At 44.5% G+C, this 25,631-nt stretch overlaps 1 protein-coding gene across 4 annotated transcripts in view; it reads left to right on the forward strand.

Moving 5' to 3' along the window:
* Positions 1-25,631, forward strand: part of agap1 (ArfGAP with GTPase domain, ankyrin repeat and PH domain 1) — a 786,550-nt gene that overhangs the window by 483,706 nt on the left and 277,213 nt on the right. For all 4 annotated transcript variants that reach the window (XM_069934384.1, XM_069934385.1, XM_069934382.1 and 1 more), the window contains exons 10-11: positions 5,638-5,742; positions 24,023-24,191. In XM_069934384.1, the coding sequence (XP_069790485.1) occupies positions 5,638-5,742; positions 24,023-24,191 (274 nt within the window). The remainder of the gene's footprint in view (positions 1-5,637; positions 5,743-24,022; positions 24,192-25,631) is intronic.

The raw sequence follows: 25,631 nt of genomic DNA on the forward strand, positions 1-25,631 counted from the left end.
CTCAACTTGACTGACCTGTCCCTCCCTCTTCCCTCACCTTCCACAGCAGATGGTTGGATCCCTTTTTCCAAAGCTTCCTTACCCTTCTCACTTTCTCTTTTTACTCATACCATTGCCACTAATTCCATCTTGATTTAATTATTTTTCCTTTCTCCTGTTCAGAAAGTGGAAGTTATTCAAACCATCACCTAAGAAAAGTTCTAGAATATTAAAAATTGTGTGTATAATTTTCTTTAAATTCTTTCTATGCAGTTTATCTTTGGCAAACAGCGAGAAGCTGGGGAGACTCAGAAGGTCAGGCAGCGTCCATGGGTAAAAATGGTCAGTCTGAGTTTCAGGTTGGGACTTTTCATCGAGATGAGAGAAGGAAGGGGTGACGATGTTTATTGAAGGGGGAGTGAGTAAAAGGTGATAGGGTATTGGATAGAAGGTGGGAGAGGCACCTGGAGGGAGAGACCACTGGTAGGAGATAAATAAAGAAGAGATATAATCAGTGGAAACAAAGGTGGGGTTACCTAAAATTAGAAAATTTGAAGTTCATTCCTTTGGATTTAAAGCTGTCTTGTTTCTCAAGTTTACGAACCTCCAGCTTCTCATTATTTGCTCAAAATTCCAGCACTTGCATTTCTTATGTCGTTCAGTTTTGCCTTCTGTTTGCTTAATTTCCCACGAAGCCCCAGTGTCTATCGCTTCACAATGTAATTGATTCCAAGCCTGATGATCTCAGTGCAGCAATGGTAGGGCAGTGTGCTCTCCTGTGCAGCCAGCTGATGATAAGGGAGGCTTCTTGCTCCTGTTTTCTGGTGAAGTGACCCACATTCTCAGGCTGCAGCTGAAAGTTCATCAAAGTTTCATGTAATATCCCATGGTTGAGCTGGTCCACGCTCACAATTCAGAAAGTTGTGTGGGCAGTATCCGTGGATGAAATACTCAAGTGAAGGGTATGAAAATTCCCCTTGGTATAAGTCAGCAGGAGATAAAGATTCTCTTTTTGTAACCAATTGCTTGCTAATAAAGGGCAGCACGTTGGTGTAGCGGTTAGCACAACATTTTTACATCGCCAGTGATCAGGGTTCAGGGTTCAAAACCCCACATTGTCTGGAAGGAGTTTGTACGTTCTTCCCATGTTTCCCCTGGGAGCTGTGATTTCCTCCCACCGTTTGAAATGTACCTGGGTATAGGTTAATTGGGTTTAAATTGGGCAGCATGGACACGGACTGAAATGGCCTGTTATCATGCTGTATATCTAAGGTGAGGGATTTAACTGCTGTGGAGTAGAAGACAGCTGTGGAGTGGAATGCTCCTTTGGTGCAGCTGGTAGAATCATTGCCTTCCAGTGCCAGAGACTTAGGTTCGATCCCAACCCTCAATGTTGTTTGCACCTTTGACCTTAGGCTTTTACCTGGAGTGGGCTCCAGTTTCCTCCCACGTTCCAAAGACATATAGGCCCGTAGGTAAGCATAGTTTATCCCAAATATGTAGGTGAGTGGTAGCATCAAGGGTATTCATGGAAATGTGGGGAGAATTAAATGTAGTGGGGTTGACAGTCAGTGTGCACTGCACAGGATAAAGAGAGTTTCTGTGCTGCTAGCAATGACTCCAGAACTTGAATCGAGGGCAATGAGGAAGCGTACAGGAGTGTGATTGATCAGCTAGCCGAGTGGTGTCACAACCTTGCATTCAACATTAGGAAAACTAAGGATGGACTTCGGGAAGGGGGTACACATACCAGTCCTCATGGGTGGGGGGGGGGGCAGCAGTGGAGAGGGCAAGGACCTCAACTTCCTGGGTGTCAATATCACTGAAGATGTATCCTGGGGCCATCATGTCGATGCAATCATTAGGAGTTTGAGGAGATTTGGTATGTCACCAAAGACTCTTGCAAAGTTGTATCACTGTCTGGTGTGGAGGTGACATTGCACAGGTCAGGAAAAGGGCTGTAAACTCAGCCATCATGGAACTAATTCTGGAAGTTTAAACTAATCTTCCTCCACTGAGGACATCTTTAAGGAGCGGTGTCTCAAGAAAGCAGCCTTGAGGACCCTCACCACCCAGCCCATGCCCTCTTCTCACTGCCTCCATCAGGAAGGAGGTAGAGGAGCCTGAAGACGATCACCAACAATACAAAAATAGCTTCTTCCCCTTCACCATCAGATTACAGTACCTCACTTTCTTCTCTTTTTTGCACAAATTTATTTTTAAATATTGTATTTACGGACCATATTTAATAGCAAATTTGCATCTATCATGAATAATATTGCTGCCACAAAACAACAAATTTCTTGACATGTGTTGATGACAATGAACATGATTCTGAATCTGAATATCATTGATTCAGATTATGGAATAAATGCCTTTGTGGCCAAGTTTGCAGATGATACGATGATAATTTGAGAAGCATCTAGTGTTGAGGAAACAGGGAGGCTGCTGAAGGGCTTAGATTAGGAGAATGGGCGGAGAACTGACAAATGAAATACATTGTTGGAAAGTGCATAGTTTTGCACTTTGGTAGAAGAAATAAACAGCCAGACTATTTTCTAAATGGGGAGAAAATTGAAAATTTCTAGATGCAAGTGGAATTGGGAGTCCTCATGCAGGATACCCTGAAGGTAAACTTGAAGGTTGAGTCAATAGTGAAAAAGGCAAATGCAATGCTGGATTCATTTCAAGAGGAATAAGATCTAAGAGCAGAGATGAGATGTTGAGGCACTGGTGAGATCTCACTTGGCATATTGTGAGCAGTTTTGGGCTCCTCATTCAATAAAGGATATGCTGACATTGGATAAGGTTCAGAGGATGATTCTGGGGAAGAAAGGGTTATCATATGGGGTGTGTTGATAGGTGTCAGCCTGTAATTGTTGAGATTTAGGAGAATATGGGGAGATCTCATTGAAACATTTCAAATGTTGAAAGGGATGGAAGGAATAAATAAGAAAATGTTTTTTTTTTCCCTGGTGGCATAATCTATAACAAAAGGGGACAACTTCAGGATTGAAGGGCATGGAAAGATTTCTTTAGTCAGAGAGGGGTGATTCTGTTGCCACAGGCAGTTGTGAGGCTAATTCATTGAGTATATTTAAAGCAGAAATTGATGGGTTCTTGATTAGCCAGCCATCAAAGGTTAGGGGAGAAGGCCAGGCAGTGGAGCTGATTAGAAGAATGGATCAGTTCTTTATTGAATGGTGGGGCAGAATTGATGGGCTGAATAGTCTATTTCTGCTCCAATGTCTTAGGGCACACATGTCAAACTCTGGCCCGCGGGCCAATATAATTATATTTGGCCCGCAAGATCATTTCAAAAATGTATTAGAGGTGGCCCACCCTGCAGCGAGAGCTGATGCTGTTTCTTGGTAATGTCACCCCCACCATCCTCCCCCTTCATTGCACATCCTTCCCCATTGTAACACGAGAAGTCTGTCGATGTCATCAGCCGGCAAGCCAGTTGGAAGGCTCCCCGCACAACCAGTCACTTCTCCCACCTGTCGAGCGGTGCGGCGGATTGGCGAGCGCCTGTGATTTCCTGTCGGCGCGACGGGCATGGCAGTCTGCGCACGGCCCCCGGGCAGCGCGAGCCTGCGCGACTGGCACCGGACGGCCCTTCCACAGCTCGAGTGCACTTCTCCCGGTCGCCACGGCCTTCAGCGCTTGCACCCGCGCGGACCCCAGGGACAGCTGGTTCGGCCCTGCACGTGAAGAGAGAGATGGTGGCTGTCCGCAAAGGCTGATCGACAGCGCGCTGGGCCTGAGTGGGTTGGTAAGCAGGGGTGGGCAGAGGGTGTAGGTGAGGAGTAATGGGCAGGGGAAGTTATGGTGGTGCGAGGGGCAGTTAGAGGGAGGGATGAGTAGAAGGAAGGGTGGATAGGGAAGAGGTAAAATGGGAGGGGCAGGGCGAGTAGGGGAGGGGTAATTAGAGGGTGAGAGACGGGTAGAGGGAGGAACAGGTTGAGGGGAGAGGCAGTAGAGGGGCGTGTATAGGATGGGGTGGGTAGAGGCAGAGCGAGTGGAGTGAGGGGTGAGTAGAGGTTGGGTAAAGGACTGGTCAGGTAGAGGGATGGTGGGTCAAGGGTGAATAGAGGCCTAGAGCCTGAGGAGTGAGCAGGAAATGCTGAGTCCTGATGCAGGCCAAAATGGACACAGCCTGTGAATGCTGACTACATCTCCACAGGGACCAAATATGTTTCCCTCAGGTCAAGCAAAGGGAGAACTTGAGCTACCTACTCCTGACCTGTAACATTATCCTCCTAAAGTTATATCCTAAAGTTTAACATTAAATATGTTGAAAGAAGAGAAAACATGCAAATGTTGTTGAAAATTTTCAATAAATATTTAGTTCGGCCCTCGACTTAGTCCAAGTTTTTAATTTTGGCCCTCCGTGAATTTGAGTTTGACACCCCTGTCTTAGGGACTCTGTTGTGAACCAGAATCTTGCAAAAATGATTGAAGGTGAGATTGCATCTTTATCTGCAAAGTAAATGCTTTGGATTGACAACGTATTGCCAGAGTGAAATTGGTCTAAAATGTGCACCACGAGATCCTCAGGCAGAATAGCTGGGCTGGATGTGAACCCAAGTTCTAAGCATCAAAGGCCACTAGATTTCAGTCACATGCTCTGGGTGGATTTGGTGAAAGGTCAGAGAATTATGTGGTAGGACCCAATTGGAGAGGAACACTCTCAAAATAAAGCATTGGAGAACATTCATTAACTTCTGCATGCAATCAAATACTGTGTTGCTTTGCTAATTGGGGGCCAAAGTCCTTTGTACCAACTTGTCTCATGGAGGGGAAGGAAATTCCAGGGACTAATAATAACTTGACAAATTATTCAGAAAGAAGTCTTTGGGGAAACATGTTGAGAATGTTTGAACTTTTGTGTCAGATATTGCAATGAGAAAATGTTTTCTGGTCTTTACACTCTGTTTTAATTAGAAAGGTAATCGATCCTTCATTGTCTTACATCAGGTAAATCTTAGATTTTTTAAAAGAGGTGTCTTAAGACAAGAAAAAAGGAATGATAACCAATATACCAATAGAGTAACCGTTATTTATGTTCCTGGATATTGTGGAGCCAGCATAGTTTTATGTTTACCTTGTAAAATTAGAGAACGATGCAGAATGGGGTCAGGCATTTCAGCCCATCAGAACTGCACCAACCATTTAACACCAATCTTATATTAATCTCGATTTACTTTCTCATCGCCACCCCCCAGATTTGACACATCAGCAATGATTTACAGTAGCCAGTTACCCTGCCAGGCAAGACATCTTTGGGATGTAGGCAGAAACCGAGCACCTGGGGGAAACCAGAGAGTCACACTGCGCCTGAGGTCAGGATGGCACCTGGGTCTCTGGCTCTGGGAGACAGCAGTTCCCTGCGCTGTTGGAAAGCATATACTATGAAATGAATCCATTCATGGTTGTGAGGGTTCATCCACTGAGTCTGGCTCAGCCCATTCTTGGTCTGCAGATAATGAGTGCATTTGGGCTTTAAACTTCCAGAATATTAAAAAAAAATGACAGCAAAAGATCATGCATTGTTTAGCCACACAATTGAAGTGATTTGATGTTCAAAAGGGAAACACGCTCTTTCGTAAATCTGAGAGAGCAATCCTAAATCTTCTTTGTTCTCCTTTGTTTAAGGGCATGCTACTTAAGAGGAGTGGGAAGTCACTGAACAAAGAGTGGAAGAAGAAATATGTAACGCTGTGTGATAATGGTCTCTTAACGTATCATCCAAGTTTGCATGTAAGTACATAATGATAATGAGTATATTGTCATACACATTGTACAATGTTCATTTGCCCTAAAATTCTTACTTGTGCAGCAAAACAGGTATTTGTCAAGAAAAGTTCCAACAGTAAGCTAATTGCATTTAATTAAAAGAGACAGTTCACCAAAGAAGAGGTATAAGGACTGCCTAAAGAAATCTCTTGGTGCCTGCCACATTGACCACCGCCAGTGGGCTGATATCGCCTCAAACCGTGCATCTTGGCGCCTCACAGTTCGGCGGGCAGCAACCTCCTTTGAAGAGGACCGCAGAGCCCACCTCACTGTCAAAAGACAAAGGAGGAAAAACCCAACACCCAACCCCAACCAACCAATTTTCCCTTGCAACCGCTGCAACCGTGTCTGCCTGTCCCGCATCGGACTTGTCAGCCACAAACGAGCATGCTGCTGACGTGGACATTACCCCCTCCATAAATCTTCGTCCACGAAGCCAAGCCAAAGAAAAGAAAAAAGAAAGAAAAGAGACAATAAATACATAAGAAGGTCGATAGCATGCTTACAGTTACAGTTACCCTTGTGCAAAAAAAAGTGATTTGCAATAGCGCACGCAGTCCTTTTGTGGTGTCAGAGCAGTCACTGATTAGTGTAACAAGGAGAGGTTCAAGAGCTTGATGGCTATTGGATATAAACTGTTCTTGAACCAGGAGGTGCTGGTCTCAGGCTTCTGTATCTTACCTGAAGGTAGCAGTGAGAACAGGATGTGACGATGGTAAAGGGGATCCATTATGATGCTTTCATAACATACAGAGCTTAGTCTGGTCCTTCACAGACATAGCCATATCCACTTTGTAGCCCATGTGTAGGTGCTGCTACATGTCGGAGTTGCCAATTTCAACCTCTAAACAGTTGTGAATTAAATTTGACAGTGACAACATTAGCGACCAATCTCTTTACATTGGAGGGGAGGGTCAGGGGAAGATGTTGCACTGTGGCCTCTGAACACTCCCAGCAATGACCTGTGATTTCAGTGATGGATTACACTTCTATTCAAGTGCACTGTCCATTCCTATGTATTTATGGGAGGTGCTAGTCAATTTCTGGGGAATCAGGCCCTGAGATCAAAAGCTCAGGCAGAAATGAGGAGGATTTCCACTGAACGATGAAAGGAAAACCTGTAAAAAAAAAATCGAGACGAAGCCTGAATTAGATTGTTGTTACTACCAATTTTGATTTGGTTAATTACAAAAGAGAACATTAATGCATGTCTTGTATGTTTTTCTGTCATTGAAAAGATCGAGTTTAACCAATCAACAAATGAAAATCTCAAATCAAAACATCTATAAACAGAACCAGAAAAAAAATTGAAGCCTTACTTACTTTCTATGTCTGATTGTTGGGTGTATGAAGTGTTTCTCCTCTAATTCCTTGACTTTTTAAAAATTCCTTATTGAGTTTATTAGTGTTCTTGTGGCTAGGACTCCAGCTTTGAATTCCACATCAGCGGAAATATCTTTGTCTTAAACATACAGCACGGTAACAGGCCCTTCTGGCCTTGGAGCCTGTGCTCCCCAAATACCCTAATTAATCTACAACTCCCCGTAGGTTTTGGAGGGTGGGAGGAAACCGAAGAACCCCAGGCAGGCATGGGGAGAACATACAAACTCCTTACAGACAGTGCCAGATTTTAACCCGCGTTGCTGGCGCTGTTATAGCCTCTAGGCTCACTGTTTTCTTCATGTGAACCCCAACCAACTCCATTAGGATAATCTCCTTTCTAAAAAAAAAATCAGTTATTGTTTCATTTTGTTGACCTTTCGACAAAACTGAGAACTGTCAGTGTAAAAGATTATCAGATGCTGTGAAAGGGGAGAGGGGAGGAGAGATCTGTGATGCAGAGAAAGGCAGGAGAGATAGGGTGATAAAGGCGGTGATAGTAAAAGATGCTAGGAGATGATAGATAGGAAGCAACAGGTCTGTCCTGAGGAGGTGAAAAGGCAGAATCATCTGAATGCGGAAGGGATCCTGGAAATGTGAAATAAAATGCTGGAGGTGCTAATTATTTGAAATTGTTAACTCTGGAGAGCTGCGTTGTGCTCAGTTTGACGATATAGAGCTTTTGCTCAAGCCTTCATTGAAACATTGAATACGTCAGCCATGATTTGAATGATGCAGCAGACTTGAAGGGCCAAATGTGCTAATTCTATTCCCGTGTCCTATTGTCTTCAAAGAGGCCCAAGATGGATTGGTCAGAGAGGGGTTGCAATGGAGAATTAAGTTTGTGTGTGCCTGGTTGATGTGCTTCTGGACCGAACAGAGTTGTTCACGATAGGGTCACCCAAACTGAGTTTTGAGTAAAGGAGCAAAAGCAGTACACAGGATATATGAATACATACAAGCGGTCATGCTGCAGAAAGTACCTCACTCTCTGTAAGGCTCTTGGAGATCTCCCAAAACCATGAAAGACGCCCAATCCCTCTTCTACAAGGATCAGCCAAAACCTCATCTTGTTTCAAACCAGCTCACTTCCCAGAAATCGTTCAAGGCTACATTATTGCTTTGTGGTTGCAGACAGGCTGTGGTGTGAACTTCCTTAGCCAGTGAGAGCTAGTCTAGGGAAGGAGAGGGGCAGGTGGGATGCCTGAGAGGAAGCTGACGAAAGCAGAGGTGAGGATTGGTGGAGATGGAAGAGCAGCCCAGATGTTGTCAGAGAATGTGGTCCCTTTGTGAACTTACCTTGGCATCTCTGGGCTCCGAGATCTTGGTGAAGGGTTTTGAAGACTGCTCAGCAAGCTTCTGCCTGCTGCACAGCAGGACCCATTATCAATGTGACTGTGACCAGGAAGAAACAGGTTGAGTTAACCAACCAGCTATATCTTCAGGTCTTAACTCATCCTGCCTTGTAGACATTTGCTATTCAGCAGAGGTCACTGAACTAAGACCAGGGGAAAGAACTCTTCCGATCATTCTTGTCCACATCTCCAAGACTAGCCCTACTGACGATAGATATACAGTGTATCCCAGCAGTCAAGCCTTGCATGTTGACTTGTGAATGTCTCGGCAATCTACCAGATGCACTTTCAACCTATTATAGAAGTGTGGCTTTGAATGTTTACTCTTGAAAAGGCAAACATCTGGTCAGTTGTCCTTTCCAGTTGCATCACTGTCTGCGCACCTTATGTGGGATATATCTCAGATCGAGTACAGTTTTGCCATTGCTAATTGTTTGCTCTGCATGCTTCCATTTCCCAGCAGAGGTGCCATTCAACATCAGTTAAAATCTAAACCGTTTTATTCATCATGTTGCCCCAGGTATTCCAGCTAGTTCACACCATTGAAGGAAGACTGAAGGATCTCAGACCTTCATTACTGGCAAAATGCACTAGGAAAGGAACTTAGTAGAAGTTCATGGGATACTAACCAGAACAGTTGTAGTCTTCACCAAGGTTTATTGGGAGGTTCAACCAAAGAAACAAAGGCTAAAGAGAAAGATGTGGACAAATGGGGAGAACTTTAAAGCAATGGAGATTCTTCTTGGTGAAGTGGCGATGAGGCACTTCAGGCGAACTGAGAATGGAATCTGAAGCTTTTGACGTTGGAAGGGGGCATGCTGATGGCGAGCAGGGTTCCTGAAGGGCCTTGGGAGCTGTCGGCTTCCAACTCGTATGGGGGGGGAGGTGGGAACTGGAGATGACTCGGACATCTGGAGCTTGAGTTCACCGCTGGACCAGACAGGAAGCAGTGCAGCTCCAGAGGATACAGCGACATCGGAGGAGGTTGTGGGATCCACTCGGAGTCTCTGAAAGGACTCTCTTGCTTCCTTTTCTCTACTTGGTGGGGGACCCAGACTAGTGGTGCCTATTTGTGTCCCTCTATGGGCAAACAGAAGTAAACACATTTTGTGTATTGGTGCAAATGATGAAGGAACCTTGAAAGGTGGTGTGTTTCTGTGTATGTGAAAGAGACTGTATTTGCATGCATGGCACTACATGTGCCTTGTCTAATAGCTTGGATGTCCAATCAACTCTGCAGTAATGCCTGTTTTGGTGAAGTTTAATACTTTCCCTGTTGTGCTCTTATTGCATTTTTAATCATTATAATTAAAAATTGCAATAACCAGCGACACCAATGAGCTAATTCCTTAGCAGCTATTTATGCTACTGGCGGCTCTCTCCAATGTTTACATTTTTGTTTTAGGGAAATGAAGCACGATTAAAGTAACCTGGGGGTGGGGGGGGGGGGGGGATTGTCAAAATGATATCTCTATCTGGAGTAATTTCTAAATTGAAAAATGCAAAATGAATTTCTCGTGTGAACGATTTAAAGCATTGCCTGTATCCCTCTGCGCTGCTGGTGTTCATGACAACCAGGAACAGACTCGGCAGTTCACTGTGGCTTTATCTGGAATCGGGTCGATTTTATTTTTGTTTCTGGTAAGAAGCAATCAAGATTGTGGTAAATTTTCAAATCTAAGCAGAAACTGTGCTTTTGCATGCCTCTTTATTGCTGGAATTTAAACTTTCTTTTTGAAAAGAAACAGCTGAGTTTTTGAAGAATAAAATTGTGAAACGTGAGACGATGTCTGGTCTTAAAGCCTTTGTGTTCTTTAGTGGAGCTGAGAAGATCTGGGGCAGTCAGTGGCCTGATGTGTTATGTGGCTAGGAGCGGTGCAGTTGCTTTTGGTCAGAAGTCCTCACGGAGTTTGTGCTCGCTCTGCTGGAACTCAGGGAGATTGCAAAAAGTCAAGCAGTCGGATCTTTAGGGAAGGGCATGATTTTTGGTAATACGTTATTCAAATTGCGCAGTCTGCTCCCAGGAGCCAGCCTAGCAGTGGCTGCAGAACTGGCGGCAACACCTCTTGCTGCTGATGGTCTGGTCGAGCGATCAGTTGGGGTTGTGGGTAGCGTGTTCAAGGTGCACAACCGCGCACCAAATCAGACCACACTGTATACTTCCGTGTTGGGATATAGCTTTGAATATTTTGCTCTTTCGATTATGTACCTGTCAAACGTGAAATGTAGTCTATCAAAAACGAATCTGGAGTCTCTGCTTTCGAGCTCTTGTGACTGCTAACTTGGGCAAGACACAGCTGTTTGTTGCATTAGGCTAAGCTGAAACTAAATGAACCATGTCTATTGAGGTGCAAGCAGCTTCTAAACTCTCTGCTCCCCCTCCCCCCAGGCCTGCTCAGAGCATTTCGTGCTTTTAAAATGAGCGCTGCTTCACACTGGCCAAGTCCAGAAGAGGCAAAATCTTGGAGATTTTTGGCATCTTGTTTTGTGACCATTCAACTATTTGCCATGACAATAACCAAACAAAATGAACAAGTTTGGGTGATGGTGAGTGGGGAAGGGTGGATGCAAATCAGTCTCATTTGCTCTCTAAAACAGGTGTTGTTTTGTGATCAGTAGCTCCATTTTTGCAGTCCTCTTTTCTGTGGATTTATCCTGATCTTCTGGCTATGATCATTCTCAGCCATGTAGTACATGTATTTATACATCTTATTGTGCTGTCATAGAGATGTGAGCATAGAAACGGACCCTTCTGCCCATCGCATCCATACTGACCATCATGCCTGTCTTTACAGATCTGAGCCAGAACAACAAATTGTTGGGGAATACTAATTCCACTTTCTGAGTTAATTCCTTATCTCTCTGTGACCTGCTCATTCAATTACCTGTCCAGATGCCTCTTTAATTACCTTTGCCCTTCCTGTCTCCACCACCTCCTCTGGCAGCTCATTCCAGATACCAGCCTCTTTGTGTGAAAAATTTACCCCTCAAATTCTCTTTAAACCTCCTCCATCTCACCTTAAACATATGCAGTCCAATTTTTGTTACCTCACTATGAGAACCAGATTCTAGCAATCTATCCTTTCTGTGCTTCTCTAATTGTGTCATGTTCCTCTGCTCCTGGGAAAGCAGACACACCTATTTCAATCTCTCCAGATTTATAGCTTCATGTCTCACTTTTAAGGCTTGATATGCAGTTTTTTTTTCCCTGTTCAGTTTCATGTTTCATTATCCCTGGTGCAGTGTGATGGGTTTGTTTTGTGAACAGTGAAGAAAGTCAATTCTGATATGAAGTAAAAGTAGAAGAGTGAGAGCCACATTGTGATGTTCAGCGTTACAGTGAAAAGATAATTCGTACCAAACAAGGGCTGAATGGTAACACTGTTGTGTGGCGTTCATTCAGGAGCCTGATGGATGCAGGGTCTTTGAACCTGTTAGTGCATGATCTCAGTCTCTTCAATCTTCTCTCTGATGGGAGAAGAGAGCTTGTGGGTGTTCATTGGGTCCTTCAGTGTGTTGGCTGCCTTTCTGAGGAAGTGGGAAGTGTCAATGGAGTTGACAGTGGGAGGACAGTGAGCTGCGTTCACTGCCTTCTGCAGATTCTACCAATCTTCCGCAGAGCAGCACCTGAACCATGATGGATCCATCAAGAATGTTTTCACTGATGCATCTGTATAAGTTGTTGAGGGATGTGGAGGACCTGCCGGCCTTCCTTAGATTTCTCAAGAAGGGGAAGTGTTGCTGTGTTACTCAACCATTGCACTGACATGGTTGGTCTCAGGCAGCTGGCTATAAATGTTTACTCTTGGAAACCAACATCTCCACTTCAGCACCACTGAGGCAGACAGGGATAGGTGCTTGACCCCACCTCCCTCCTGAAGTTGATGATTAAAGATGGAGTTGGCACAGTAACTGTCTGTACAGTTGTGGTTATGGAGGGGGGAGGAATGAATGGGTACACAACTTTGGGGAGTACCAGGTTTGAGTGTGATGGTGGAGGAGATGCTGTTCCCATCTTCACTGATGGTGGTCAGTGAAGTCAAGAATCCAGCTGCAGAGTTGGGTGCTGATGCCAAAATCTTGAAGTTTGGTGATGTTTATGAGGGACTGTGGTGCGGAAGGAAGAGCAGTCATCAATGGACAGTAGAACTTTTGGACAAGTACATGGATGGAAGGCTATGGACTGGGTATAGGTCAGTGGGATGAAACAGATTAATAGTTTGGCATGGACTAGAAGGCCAAAGGGACTGTTTTCTGAGCTGTAATGTTCCATGGTTCTGGACTGATGCGGGTCCAGGGGTTCCTGGGCCGAATGGAGAGGCAGGGAGGTGGTCTCTGCCATGGACAAGAGGCAAATTGAAGTGAATTAAGGCTGGATGGGAGGCTGAAATTGAAATGTGCTGTGACCAAACACTCAAAGCACTTCATGATAGAGCGTGTCCGAGCAGCAGTAATTTTGGCCCATTAATGTGCTTCTCTTTAGTACTTACAATGGTGGCCTTCTTGAAACAAGTAGAATCTACAGCCTGTTACAGGGACAGATTAAAGATATTAGTGATTACATCCAACACCTGATCTGTGCAGGCTCCCAGGATACATCCTTCTCTGTCTTCAAGAAGATAACTGAGCTGATTGAAGAAAGCTTCTAACTATAAAGGCCTTCACCCACATTCACTGGTGACCTGATGGAGCCAACCGCCTTTTAGTCTTCCTTCTTGGTGGAGCAAGTGCACATCCTGCCTGGAATGGGGCCCTTGCCACTGACAGCACATTCATTACAAAGCTATGGCCAACTTATGTTGAGAGTGGACCCTTTTCAAATTGTGAAAAATGCTTGGGAAGTGAATTGGCATGGGGCACAATTGCTTTGAAAGACTTTTGGAGCAGTGGGATGTTATTTCATGACTGTGGGAGATCTCCAGGAACTTGATAGGCTGCAAGGTACTTTCTGAAGCATAACTACTTCTCCACTGGAGAAACCTCACGAACACCTCAACTGTCCATCTCCCTCCAATAGATACTGCCCAACCTGGGTTCCTCCAGCAGTTGTTTTTTTTTAATCTCATGGACATCATGTACAGAACAGAGTCACAAAAATATGTGTTTCAGGCTTTAAGAGTTAAATATTGGCCTCACAAAGATAAGCGTATACAGAGCCGTTGTCATACCCACCCTCCTGTTCGGCTCCGAATCATGGGTCCTCTACCGGCATCACCTACGGCTCCTAGAACACTTCCACCAGCGTTGTCTCCGCTCCATCCTCAACATCCATTGGAGCGCTTTCATCCCAAACGTCGAAGTACTCGAGATGGAAGAGGTCGACAGCATCGAGTCCACGCTGCTGAAGATCCAGCTGCGCTGGGTGGGTCACGTCTCCAGAATGGAGGACCATCGCCTTCCCAAGATCGTGTTATATGGCGAGCTTTCCACTGGCCACCGTGACAGAGGTGCACCAAAGAAGAGGTACAAGGACTGCCTAAAGAAATCTCTTGGTGCCTGCCACATTGACCACCGCCAGTGGGCTGATATCGCCTCAAACCGTGCATCTTGGCGCCTCACAGTTTGGCGGGCAGCAACCTCCTTTGAAGAAGACCGCAGAGCCCACCTCACTGACAAAAGGCAAAGGAGGAAAAACCCAACACCCAACCCCAACCAACCAATTTTCCCCTGCAGCCGCTGCAACCGTGTCTGCCTGTCCCGCATCGGACTTGTCAGCCACAAACGAGCCTGCAGCTGACGTGGACTTTTACCCCCTCCATAAATCTTCGTCCGCGAAGCCAAGCCAAAGAAAGAAAAGATTGGCTAGGATTAGGGAACCCAACCAACCACACACCCCCCCCCCACCCCCAAAAGGTATCTTCCCCATAATGATATCCTGGGATTTTTTGCATCTCTCTGAGAGGAGCAAGGACTTTGTTCCCCCCGGCTCGTGGAACAGCAACGTTGTTAAGGAGTCTGTGCAGTGGAATTTGAACACCTTGATTAGCTGACTTTTCTCTGCTTCACTGTTGCCCCAAACTTTGTCAAACGAGGGGGCTGCATTTCCATCCAACACACCACATCTCGTGGCAGCCGTGCCACTTCTCCCGACAATCTAATCGGTAACTCCAGTGGTAGTTAAACAGAGTGAAAATTCTCGGTGTCTGTAAGCACAGACAGCTAATCGGTCGTCCATCGCAGCTCTACCAGAATGAAAAAGAGCAAAATGAAAATTTGAACAGGGCACGTAGTGTTTGTGGGGAGCATTCCAATGACATTCTTTTCCCAAGTTGAGGTGATATCAACCCCACTGGCACATGTGCCTTTGCACAGCTGTAATGCACTGCCACACAGCTGTCCACAGCTACAATCCTTGCACATCTATGTGCATGATCACAGGTAGGCTGATAAAGACCCAATCGTGCGCGCGCGCGCGCACACACACACACACACATACACACACACACACACACACACACACACACACACACACACACACACACACACACACACACACACACACACACACACACACACACACACACACTTGTTTATCATCTCATAGTACATATACAACCAGATTAAATAGCATTTCTCTGGACCTCAGAGCACATGCATGAACATGCAATACACAGCACATGATTATCGCATACATACAAAAAGATATAAATATATGTAAATATTTTGGAATGATTTACTTGGTTACAAGACACTGTTCATCAATCTCACAGCCTGTAGGAAGAAGCCATTTCCCAGACTGGCAGTCCTGATTTTGATGCTCCTTTACCTCCTTTTTCTTGATCGTGGGTCAAAGATACTGTGTGCTGGACGGAGAGTCCTAATAATTCTTTGATCCCTATTTAAGCAGTGCTCCTGATAAATGTTAATGGAGGAAAGGGATACCTCAGTGATCTTCACATGCACACATTGACACATGCACACACATTCACAGAGGTGCACACACTCACATAGAGAGAGAGAGAGACAGACATACAGAGAGAGAGAGAAAAGAGACAAACACACACACTCACAGAGACAGACAGACACACACTCATGCAGAGAAAGACATGCGCACATACTCATATACACTCACACAGAGATAGACACACAATCATAGAGACAGACAGACACACACATACACAAACACACTCTCATAATGTTGCAGCAGAGAAATGGGCCTTCAGCCCATTTGTGCCTTTCTTATCCACCCCGCCCCCAAATGTACACTCATCCCACTTGTCCACATTTAGATGATATCCTTTCATACCTTACCCACTTAATCTGTCTAAATCCAGTAATGTACGTCAGTTTCCATTTTCAGAGTCAGGTGTGCACTGCAGAAATCCGAGATCCTCCAGAGTGCATTTGACGTTGACACAGCAATAAAGCAGCTCCCAATCTGCCAACCAGCCATAGGGGGCCGAAGGGCCTCTTCTTATGCTGTTCCACTCCTGACTTTTACTTACTGTCGAACCTACATCCACCTTCCTCTCGTCACAAGTATTACAATTTATCACATACCTTTCAGAGTTTTTAGTTGTAATTGGTGAAGAAATAGATTCATGACAGAGCAAAAGCAGTGACTCAGCACACAGGGCCTGTGCAGAATCATCCGAAGTGCTGGAGGGACTCAGCAGATCAGGTTATTTTTAAAAGTACAAATAATAAGGTTACAGTTTCTTTATTGTCAAGTGCATAAATACACAAAGTTTGTTTGCTCATAAATGCACACACCGAGATATCACTAGTCCAGCTCTTCTACCAAGAAGAGAAAGGGAAGCAAAAGAGAGTCTCTTTGTGCACTGTGTCCATGGATCCTGCCACCTTCTTGGATGACACTGGCTCCTGCGCTCCTGAAACCTCCATAGCCGCACGGCCTCCTGTCCGGTCCAGTGGTGAACCCAAGCTCCAGGCATCCGAGACTCCCTCTTCAGTCCCCACTTCTGATCTCCCTTGATGTGATCAAGAAGCTGTCAGTATCCGAGGCTTTTTGGGAGTTCAGCTTGGCATCGGCACCCTCGCAGATCCCCATTCTGATGCCTGTTTGCCATGAGCCGGTCCCAAGCAACTGTGTCCTGGTGCATTGGGCTGCTGAGTCCCTTGTTGGTCCGCTGCTGTGGAGCTCCACCCTCAAGGCTCCTCTCCCAGGCTGAAGGTCAAATTAATAACAACGAAAAGCATTCCTGAGACTCTTGTAGCTGATCCAGTCAACGAGTTATTGCCTCTCTTACTAGTTTACAGGAATCATCAGTAATGTCCAACGTGATTGTAGGTCCCTCCTGGTGATTTTCCACACCACATGGACCTCCTCAACCCTCGAGCTGGAGTGGTCAGCTTGCCATTGGCCAGCAGATGATGACAACTTCAGAACTTGGGTAGCTGCCTCCGAGGGTCACTGTTCGTTACTTGGGCTGAACTCCGCCCCTTCTGCTGACATTCCCTTGCAGATACGAGGTCAGGTTTCATATAGCCAGAGTAACATCTGAAGGTAAAATAAGGTGATTCTCAGAAAAGTGGCTCAGCTTTTTGTATCTGCCGCTTGTATGAGAATGAGCAGCTCAACTGTTCCAGCATCCCAATTAGTGCTTTTCTTAATTTGAGTTGTTTAATTGTTAATGACCCCCCAAGGTCCACACACAATTAGATTATTAAGCATAATTTCAGTTACCAGACAATTAGGGAAGCTGGAGAAGGAGATAAAAATATTATTGATGAATATTTTCCCTTAGGTTAGGGAAATCTCAAACTGAGATTAAGGGAGGGGAATACATTGCTTGAAGACACATGTAGGATTGGGACTCCCTGCTTGATATGTTTGAGAATAATTTGTAAGGATTTTCCAAAATGTAAATAGGACATCAGAAGGTTGTTTTTTTCCCCCACTGCCACCTAGTAGGGGCCCATGAGCACAGTGGATAGCATCACCGTCTCACAGTTCTAGCGACCAGGGTTCGATCCCAACCTTGGTAGAATTTGCCCCTTCTCCCATTGACCACGTGGGGTTTCCTCCCACATCCCAAAGCGAGGTGAGAAGTTAATTAGCCACCCTAAATTGTCCACAGTTGTGCAGGTGAGTGGTAGGATCTGAGGGGACTTGATGGGAAGATGGGGTGAATAACATGGGATCAGTGCAAGATGGATGGTTGATGGTTGACACAGATTCCGTGGGGTGAAGAGCCTGCATCCCTCTCTCTTAGGGTCCTCTTATTTGGTTCCTGATGTGGACTGTTGATCTAATTGGAACTAAAGTGCAGACCTGGGCTTGGCTTAGTCAGAACTGGGAAGGAGGAGCAAAGTGACTTTGGTTTAAATTTGTTTAATTTAAATTTTAAATTTAAAACTAATTTTTAGAAAATTTAGACATACAACACAGTAACAGGCTCTTTCGGGCCATGAGCGCATGCTTCCTAATTACACCCAATTAACCTATACCCTGGTACATTTTGAATGGTGGGTGGAAACCAGAGCACCCGGAGGAAACCCACGCAGACACGGGGAGAACGTACAAACTCCTTACAAACAGCACAGGATTCAAACCCAAGTCCCGATCTGAACATTTCCAGCATTTTCAGTTTTTATTTCATTGAATATGGCCCTGATGCAGGCTGTAGGAACAATCTAATCCAGGTTCTGCCACCAGACATGTCCCCAGTATCTGTTATCAAGAGGCACCATGGAAGGAATCCTGTCTGGATGCATCACAGCGTGGTTTGGCAATGTCCCTTCCGAAGACCACAAGAAACTGCAGAGAGTTGTGAACGCAGGTCAGGCCATGACGCAGACCCACCTTCACTTTGTCTTCACCCATTATTGTCTTGGGAAAGATGCCAACCTATTAAAGGTGCCATATCACTCTAATCACCCTCTCTATTCTAACCCCCCCCCCCTTCTATTGGGCAGAAGGCACACGAGCTTGAAAACACAAACTTCCAGATTCAAGGACTGTTTCTTTCCTGCTATTACCAGCTCTAAAATGGATCTCACAGTGGTAAAAGTTGATGACCCTGCACTAATTAGCTTCACTTTTCTCCACATTTTGTCCTAGTAATACTGTACCTGCACTTTTTGTTCTGGCTGTAACTCCACAGCCTACACTTTAGTTTCATTATTGCAGTGCCTGCTATACTTAAGAATGGGTTGACTTTGCCTGGATAGAACACAAATCAAAGCTTTACACTACATCTTAGTCCCTGTGACAATAAACATTTCTATTCATTGTCACTGTATAAGTGACAGAAAAGGATGTTACAACACTGCATTGACAGATGCCAATTACTGGCATAAACGATTAACTCAAATTAGGTAAAGCATTAATTGGGAAGCTGGAAAAGTCGACTTGCTCACTCTCATTCCAGTAAACAGCAGATACAAGTGGCTGCTTAGCAGTTCAGTGATTTATCTCAAGGTGAAATATTACTCCGAAGGGCTCAGGCTTGAAATGTTAGTTACCCTTTACTTCCCATAGATGCTGTGTGACCTACTGAGTTTCTCCAACACTTTTGTTATTGCATTACTGTGGCCTGGATCTGCAGGGGGATGCCTGCACCTGATTCACCTTTGCATTCTGCATCAGCTGGGTTGAAAGCAACAGCAATAACAAAAAACACTGCCTCAGGAGAGTCGCTGTTTCAAATCTCTATGTCACTGGCAGGATATTTTCTTCCAGGCATTACCAGTATTAGCATTGTCCGGCCCTGACGGGTGTACCCAATACTATAGACCTGAACCATATTCTGACCTCCACCACAACAAGAAATCACCAGGTGCGTGGATGCAACTATATGAGGGTATACCACCTTATTTAAGAGAATGAGAGGTAATCTTATTGAAACATTTCAAATGTTGAAAGGAGTAGACAGAGTAGATGTAGAAAGTTTATTTCCTGTGGTGGGAGAGTCAAAGACAAGAGGGCACAACTCTAGGATTGAAGGGCATCTGCTTAAAACAGAGATGCGGAGGAATTTCTTCAGCCAGAGGGTGGTAAATCGGTGGAATTTACCACAGGCAGTTGTGGAGACCAAGTCATTGGGTGTATTTAAAGCAGATATTAATAGGTTCTTGATTAGCCAGGACATCAAAGGTTACAGGGAGAAGGCCGGGCAGTGGGGCTGAGTGGGAAAATGGATCAGCTCATGATTAAATAGCAGGGCAGACTTGATGGGCTGGATAGCCTATATCTGCTCCTATGTCATATGGTATTATGAATAGATGGGATATTCCCACTGGCTTGGGAAAATCTCTGACCACAGCTTACCATGAAGGTATGGACCTTCAGCCTTGAGCCCAAGGAATATATAGAAGCCCAATCTAAACACCAAAAAGCCCACACTACCTCCCAAATTACCCTGCAACAGAGTAGGCTCATCTCTCAATGTCCTCAGCACCCAGGGTTCTGGATTGGGTACAGTTAATCTTCAATCTTGAAGGAGGCGTCATTTGCAATTTCAGGATGTCCTGGAGCATATTTTTTTTAAAACAGCACAGTAACAGGTCTTTCTGGCCCACAAGACCGTGCCATCCAAATGCCCCCAATTAACCTACAGCTCCCATATGTTTTGAAGTCACGAGTATAATGTAGGAAAAACAGTGACCAACTTGCATAGAGCAAAGTCATGCAGACCGAGGACTGCAAAGGAATAGTTTTAGTGCTGTTAGAGAATGAATGGGTTTGTACCAGTAAAACTTCATCACAGGATTTTCTACAGGAAAGAAAAGGAAACGATACTTTTCTGAAATCCATTTGGGAAGGGAAAAGAAAACTAGATTCTTGTGCCTAGGTTAGGAATCACTCAGGCCACAGAACTTTAAAAACAAGTTCAAGTTTATTATTATTCGTCTATTCATATACAACCAGACAAAGCAACTTTTCTCTGGATCACTGTGTATGCACAATATAAAGCACATAACAATCACATTTTTTTAGACATACAGCATGATAACAGGCCATTTTAGTCCACGTGTCCGTGCCACCCAATTAACCTACCCCCCCCCCCCCCAAACCGGTATGTTTCGAACAGTGGGAGGAAACTGGAGCCCACAGGGAAAACCCACGTAGACATGGGGAGAACATGCAAACTCCTTACAAAGAACACGGGATTTTATCCCTTCTCCCGATCGCAGGCGCTGTAAAGGCATTACGCTAACAGCTACGCCAAACGTGCTGCCCTGATCTCAACCAATCCAACAGCCTCAGCGCGCCACCGTGCCTGGCTAACAACCTTTATATAAAGGCTGGGTAAATAAAGGGCTTTGAACTGGGGACCTCTTGATCTGCAGTCAAATGCTTTACCACTGAGCTCGAGCTCCCTAACAACATATAATTTTATTTTAATATATATAAAACACAAATGCATGCGCACAAATACACACACACACACACACACACACCTTTTTAAATAAAATTTTATATATATGTGTGTGTGTGTGTATTTTGGGATGATTTACAACCTGCGAAAAGAAGCTATTTCCCAACCTGGCAGTTCTAATTTTGATGCTTCTGTACCTCCTTCCTGATGGTAGTGGGTCAAAGATGCTTTGTGCTGGATGGAAAGGATCCTCAGTTATTCTTTGAGCTGAGTGTAATAGCCACGAAGGGTGAGTCCACACATCATAATGTGAGATACTATAAAACCTGCTTCCACACTTTGGAAGATCCCACATCAAATCTGAGGAAAAGCTAGAGAGTTTTCACATTCTACCAGCCAGTGTGTACCATGATCAGTATCACTAAGAAATGGATTAGTTTGTATTTAATTTTCTGTTGGAAGACCTCACCAAATTGTCTACTGCTTTTCATGCATTCTCCTTAAATCTGCTTTAGTGTGAAATAGTTTGGGTCCTTCTGAGGTCATGAATGGCTCTGTCCAGCAAATTTGTTTCTTTTGTCACTGCCAGGAATTTTTCATCTTGACAAAGGATTGTAACCCAAAATTTTGGTAGTTCTATGTCTCCCACTGAGTTGGTCCAGCAGCTTGCTTTTTGCTCCAGATTCTAGCATCTGCAGTCTCTCATGTGTTAACTCTAATGTTTTAAAAACTTAGACAAGCAGCATGCTAACAGTCCCTTTTGGTCCACGAACCCATGCGCCCCAAATACACCATTCAGTCTACAAGTCCTGTATATTTTGAAGGCTGGGAGGAAACTAGAGCACCTGGAGGAAACCCATGGAGATATGGGGAAAATGTACAAGCTCCTTACAGACTGTGCCAGATTTGAACCCGGGTCACTGGTGCTGGAATAGCGTTGTTCTAACCGTTGTGGTAACTGCACTATAAGAACACATCAGTCAATTTTGGGAGCTGCAATCATAGAATGATAAGCAAAAAGCATTCTACATCTCTCTAAGTATATAAAATAGTTGTGGTTATTCTACTGGTTTTCAGTTCAATACTGTGCATCAGTACTTAATTTTGATTTTGGCATTTTGCATTCATTTAGTTGGGGACTGAGAGATAAAGAGCAAAGTGGAGGAATAGCTTCAAACTCTGACTCCATCAAAGACTGAAGACTGTATGGCTTCTGGTGAACTTATGAGATATTTTGTTCTATCAGACAGCAAAATTGACAATTACCTTTGTGAGGTTCAATAAAAACTTGCAACATTTGGTTATGATTTCCTTTCTGAAATTTCTGTTGTAAATGTATAAGTAAATGTGCATCTTGTGCTCTGTGCGTTTGCAGTCTCACACAAAAATCCATAATCTCTTTGTTCTACTGATCTCGGGCCTACTTAGCTCAGAGGTTCTGTTTGTCAATCTGAAGCAGCCTCCTTTGGTATACATTGTCTTCCTGCGGCATATCGTGACTGGTATTGGGAAACAGGTATAGCAGTGGCTGATGAAAAGCATCGCCTCACTACTTTAATTCCTAGGTTGGAGGAGAGATCAGTAACATCTTTAAATCAGGGTATTTGCCTCATTGATAGGAAATCAGGGCATTATGTTAAGTTGCTTCATATATTTTGCAATCACAAGTTTGATTGCAATTAAAATTTCTCTTGTGGTCTGTGTAGTTTTGGATTCTTTTTACCAATCCGCATGTGTCTTAGACTTGCTTTTCCTCTTGAGAGGAATCTAACATCGCTTGTGAAACATATCACTTAAATTCAAGGAGGCTTTTTTTAAAATCATCCTTGGTGTTTGGAGTTGATGACACTAGCAGCATTTCCTTCCCTTGTTCTCTGCCAGCACAGGGCGGCATATCACTTGCATAAGGTTGAGCCAAGGACAACAGTAATGTTTCAAAGACATTCAGACAAGCACATGAAGAGAAAAGGTTTAGAGTCATAGAGGATGAAAGCAATCAAATGGGATTAGTTTGGGCACATGGACAAGTTGGGCCGAAAGGCCTGTTTCTGTGCTATGACATGACTATAAACCTCTCCTTTATGTTAATCGCGGTGTACATTAATGCTTTTTTAAGTCTGTGGGAGTACTCAATGTTTGTCTACTGTGTTTTTTCTTCTCACAAACTTTTCTTAAAATGGCAGCGTTGATGAATGAGAGGTACATTCTTCCTGCTGTAATGTAGCGGTAGGTTATTCCAGAGATGTCTGTGTTGGTGCGGCAAATAGTCTCCCTGTCAATGCCCAGAGAGCTGTGGTTTTGTGACAGGATCGCGGATTGCGAGCAGGTTTCCCTCACCGCACCTCGTTTCCATCTGGGGCATCAATTAGCATGTTTGTTGAGGCTAATTGAATGAAACTTAATCATAGCTCTTAATTGCTTGACTATGTGAAAAGAAATCACATTAATGCAGCTAATTAAGTGGATGGCAATAGATACAACATAATTAGGAGTCAAATATAAAAACAAGCGACAGCGCAGAAGCAAAGAGGGTGGATTTGTAAGCTGGGTCACCTCGTTTATTGATGCTTTCCAAGCAGAACAATGGCCCAGAGGCTCTCGCGGTTATGTTTTTGGGAATGATGAACACCAATAAATGCAAATGGGTTTGCAATTACTATTTTCAAGCTGTTAAGGGGCAGAGGTTTGCAAGGACCACACTTGTGGAGACTTGCATCAAGTAGTCTCCAGTGACTTGTTAAAGAGTTGTTTGAGTACTTTGGTTTGAATTGCCCTTGTGTCTTGTTAAGATCTTTCGGTTCTGATCAGTATTGGGACACAAATGACAGAACTGATTGTAGGGACAGCATCTGCACATGAAAACCAGAGGTGAGGTTTTGAATTTGAAATTTTGCCTTGAGTGTAATAATTGGGGCTTGATGTTGACAAATATCTGTCAGAATCTGGACTGTTTAACCAGGAAAAGATGATTCACAAGAATTTTGTTTTAAATAGTATTTTAAGCTGGAAGTATCCATGTTATCATATAAATTATATGATATTTTAGAAAGAAATTGGCTAGATTCTGACCATAGAAGTTTGTAGCTGGGGTTTTTGTCAGTTATTACCCATTCGTTGCACATTTCCTTTACATGTATCTATTTTTTCCCCTAGTTTGGAGAAATAATTCTATCAATGGACTATTTCAATGCTGATGTTTTCTTGTTAACTTTTTTTGTTGTTAAGGATTACATGCAAAACGTCCACGGAAAGGAAATCGATCTTCTCCGGACCACTGTAAAAGTCCCTGGAAAGCGACCTCCTCGTGCCACCTCAGCCTGCGCCCCTATCTCCAGTCCGAAGACAAACGGTTTGCCCAAAGACTTGAGCAGTTTGCACATTTCGCAGAATGCAGGTGAGTGTCAGAATGCCCTGTTGCAGGAAACTACTGAGCTTGCAAGCATTTCAGTAAAGGTATTGGACAGAAGCATCAGACAGGGTCGTCAGGAAAGAAGATCGTTGTCTTTTTGTTTGGATCGTAGCAACAAGCCCATCTCTCAGGTGCACCTGCAGAAGCTCGGTGCAGGCTGATGTGCTTGCCATACCAGCCTCGGGCTTCTCCATGAGCTTCACTGCTGGTGGAGCTGCATCTTCCATGCAGCAATGACCTTGGTTCTATCGTGACCCCACCCTCCACAATCCCCCACTATGTGTGTGGAGCCTGCACCTCCTCCTTCTGACTTGGAGGGGTGGGGTTCCTACCACATTCTCAAGGACGTTGCTATGGTAGCCAAAGCAAATTTCCCCTAGTGTGTCGGCAAGTGGTAGAATCTGGAGGAGTTGATAAGAATGTAGGGAGAATTAAATTTGATCAATGTATGGCCGCTGGGTGGAAGTATTCATGCTACTTGACGATGCATCACTTTGCCATTCCCTGTTTGTTCAAATTCAGTACCATCTGATTGTGCCTAGACAAAGAGACAAAAGAGTTTCTCCAGGCCATGGTGCACGCACATGCATACACATCTATGCATCAAAATATAATTTAAAATGAATATACATCAATATTTTGAGATGATTTAAAATCGGCTAGATTCAAGATCCCTTTATTGTCGTGAAATAAAACAGGTGTAATAAAAAACAAAATTGACTTTAGTCTTCTGTAAGGTAGACAAAGATTCACCGTCACCAAAAATTGCCCAGCACCCATGACAGTCAGAGAAAGAAACAAAAAGAGAATCCTTCCAGAGTCACTGAATGTCCATGGATTCATCTCCAGTGCTCCCACAGTTACACACACTCCAGTTCAAAATGCGGCAACCCAAGCCCCAGATCCAACGCTCCGAGATGATCAGGAAGCCTTCAGTGCCCTCAGCGCCCTCCCGCATCCCGGTTCCCCATTAGCCAGTCTCCAGAAGTCCGCAGCCTGGTGTGAGTCCTTTGACCGCAGTCTCCAGCACTCCAAAAGCCTGCTGCCTGTGTGTTTTTCAGCTTCAGAGCCCCTCACTAATCCGCTGCCATGGTCACTATTCCAGGGGTCATCTCGTCTGCCTTTCTTTCCCGAATTGGGGGAGGGGGTTCTCTCCATTTTCTGGTGCCCTACACCAGTCCTCTGCCTCACTGGAGTCTGCAACTCCTGAAGGTCACTGCCAAACACAAGCGGTACCATCTTGGGCCCAAATCTCGCGACGCAGGATTTTAAAATAAACCCACCATCATCTCCTTTTACAGGCCATTTAAAACCTGCACAGAGCCATCGGTAGTTGGACTGGGTATTGAATCGATTTTGTTCAGCAATTTCCCAGCCTGGCAGTCCTGATTTTGATGCTCCTGTACCTCCTTCATGGTGGTGGGT

Source organism: Narcine bancroftii, chromosome 4 (genome assembly GCF_036971445.1).
Source record: "Narcine bancroftii isolate sNarBan1 chromosome 4, sNarBan1.hap1, whole genome shotgun sequence".
Lineage (NCBI taxonomy): Eukaryota > Metazoa > Chordata > Chondrichthyes > Torpediniformes > Narcinidae > Narcine > Narcine bancroftii.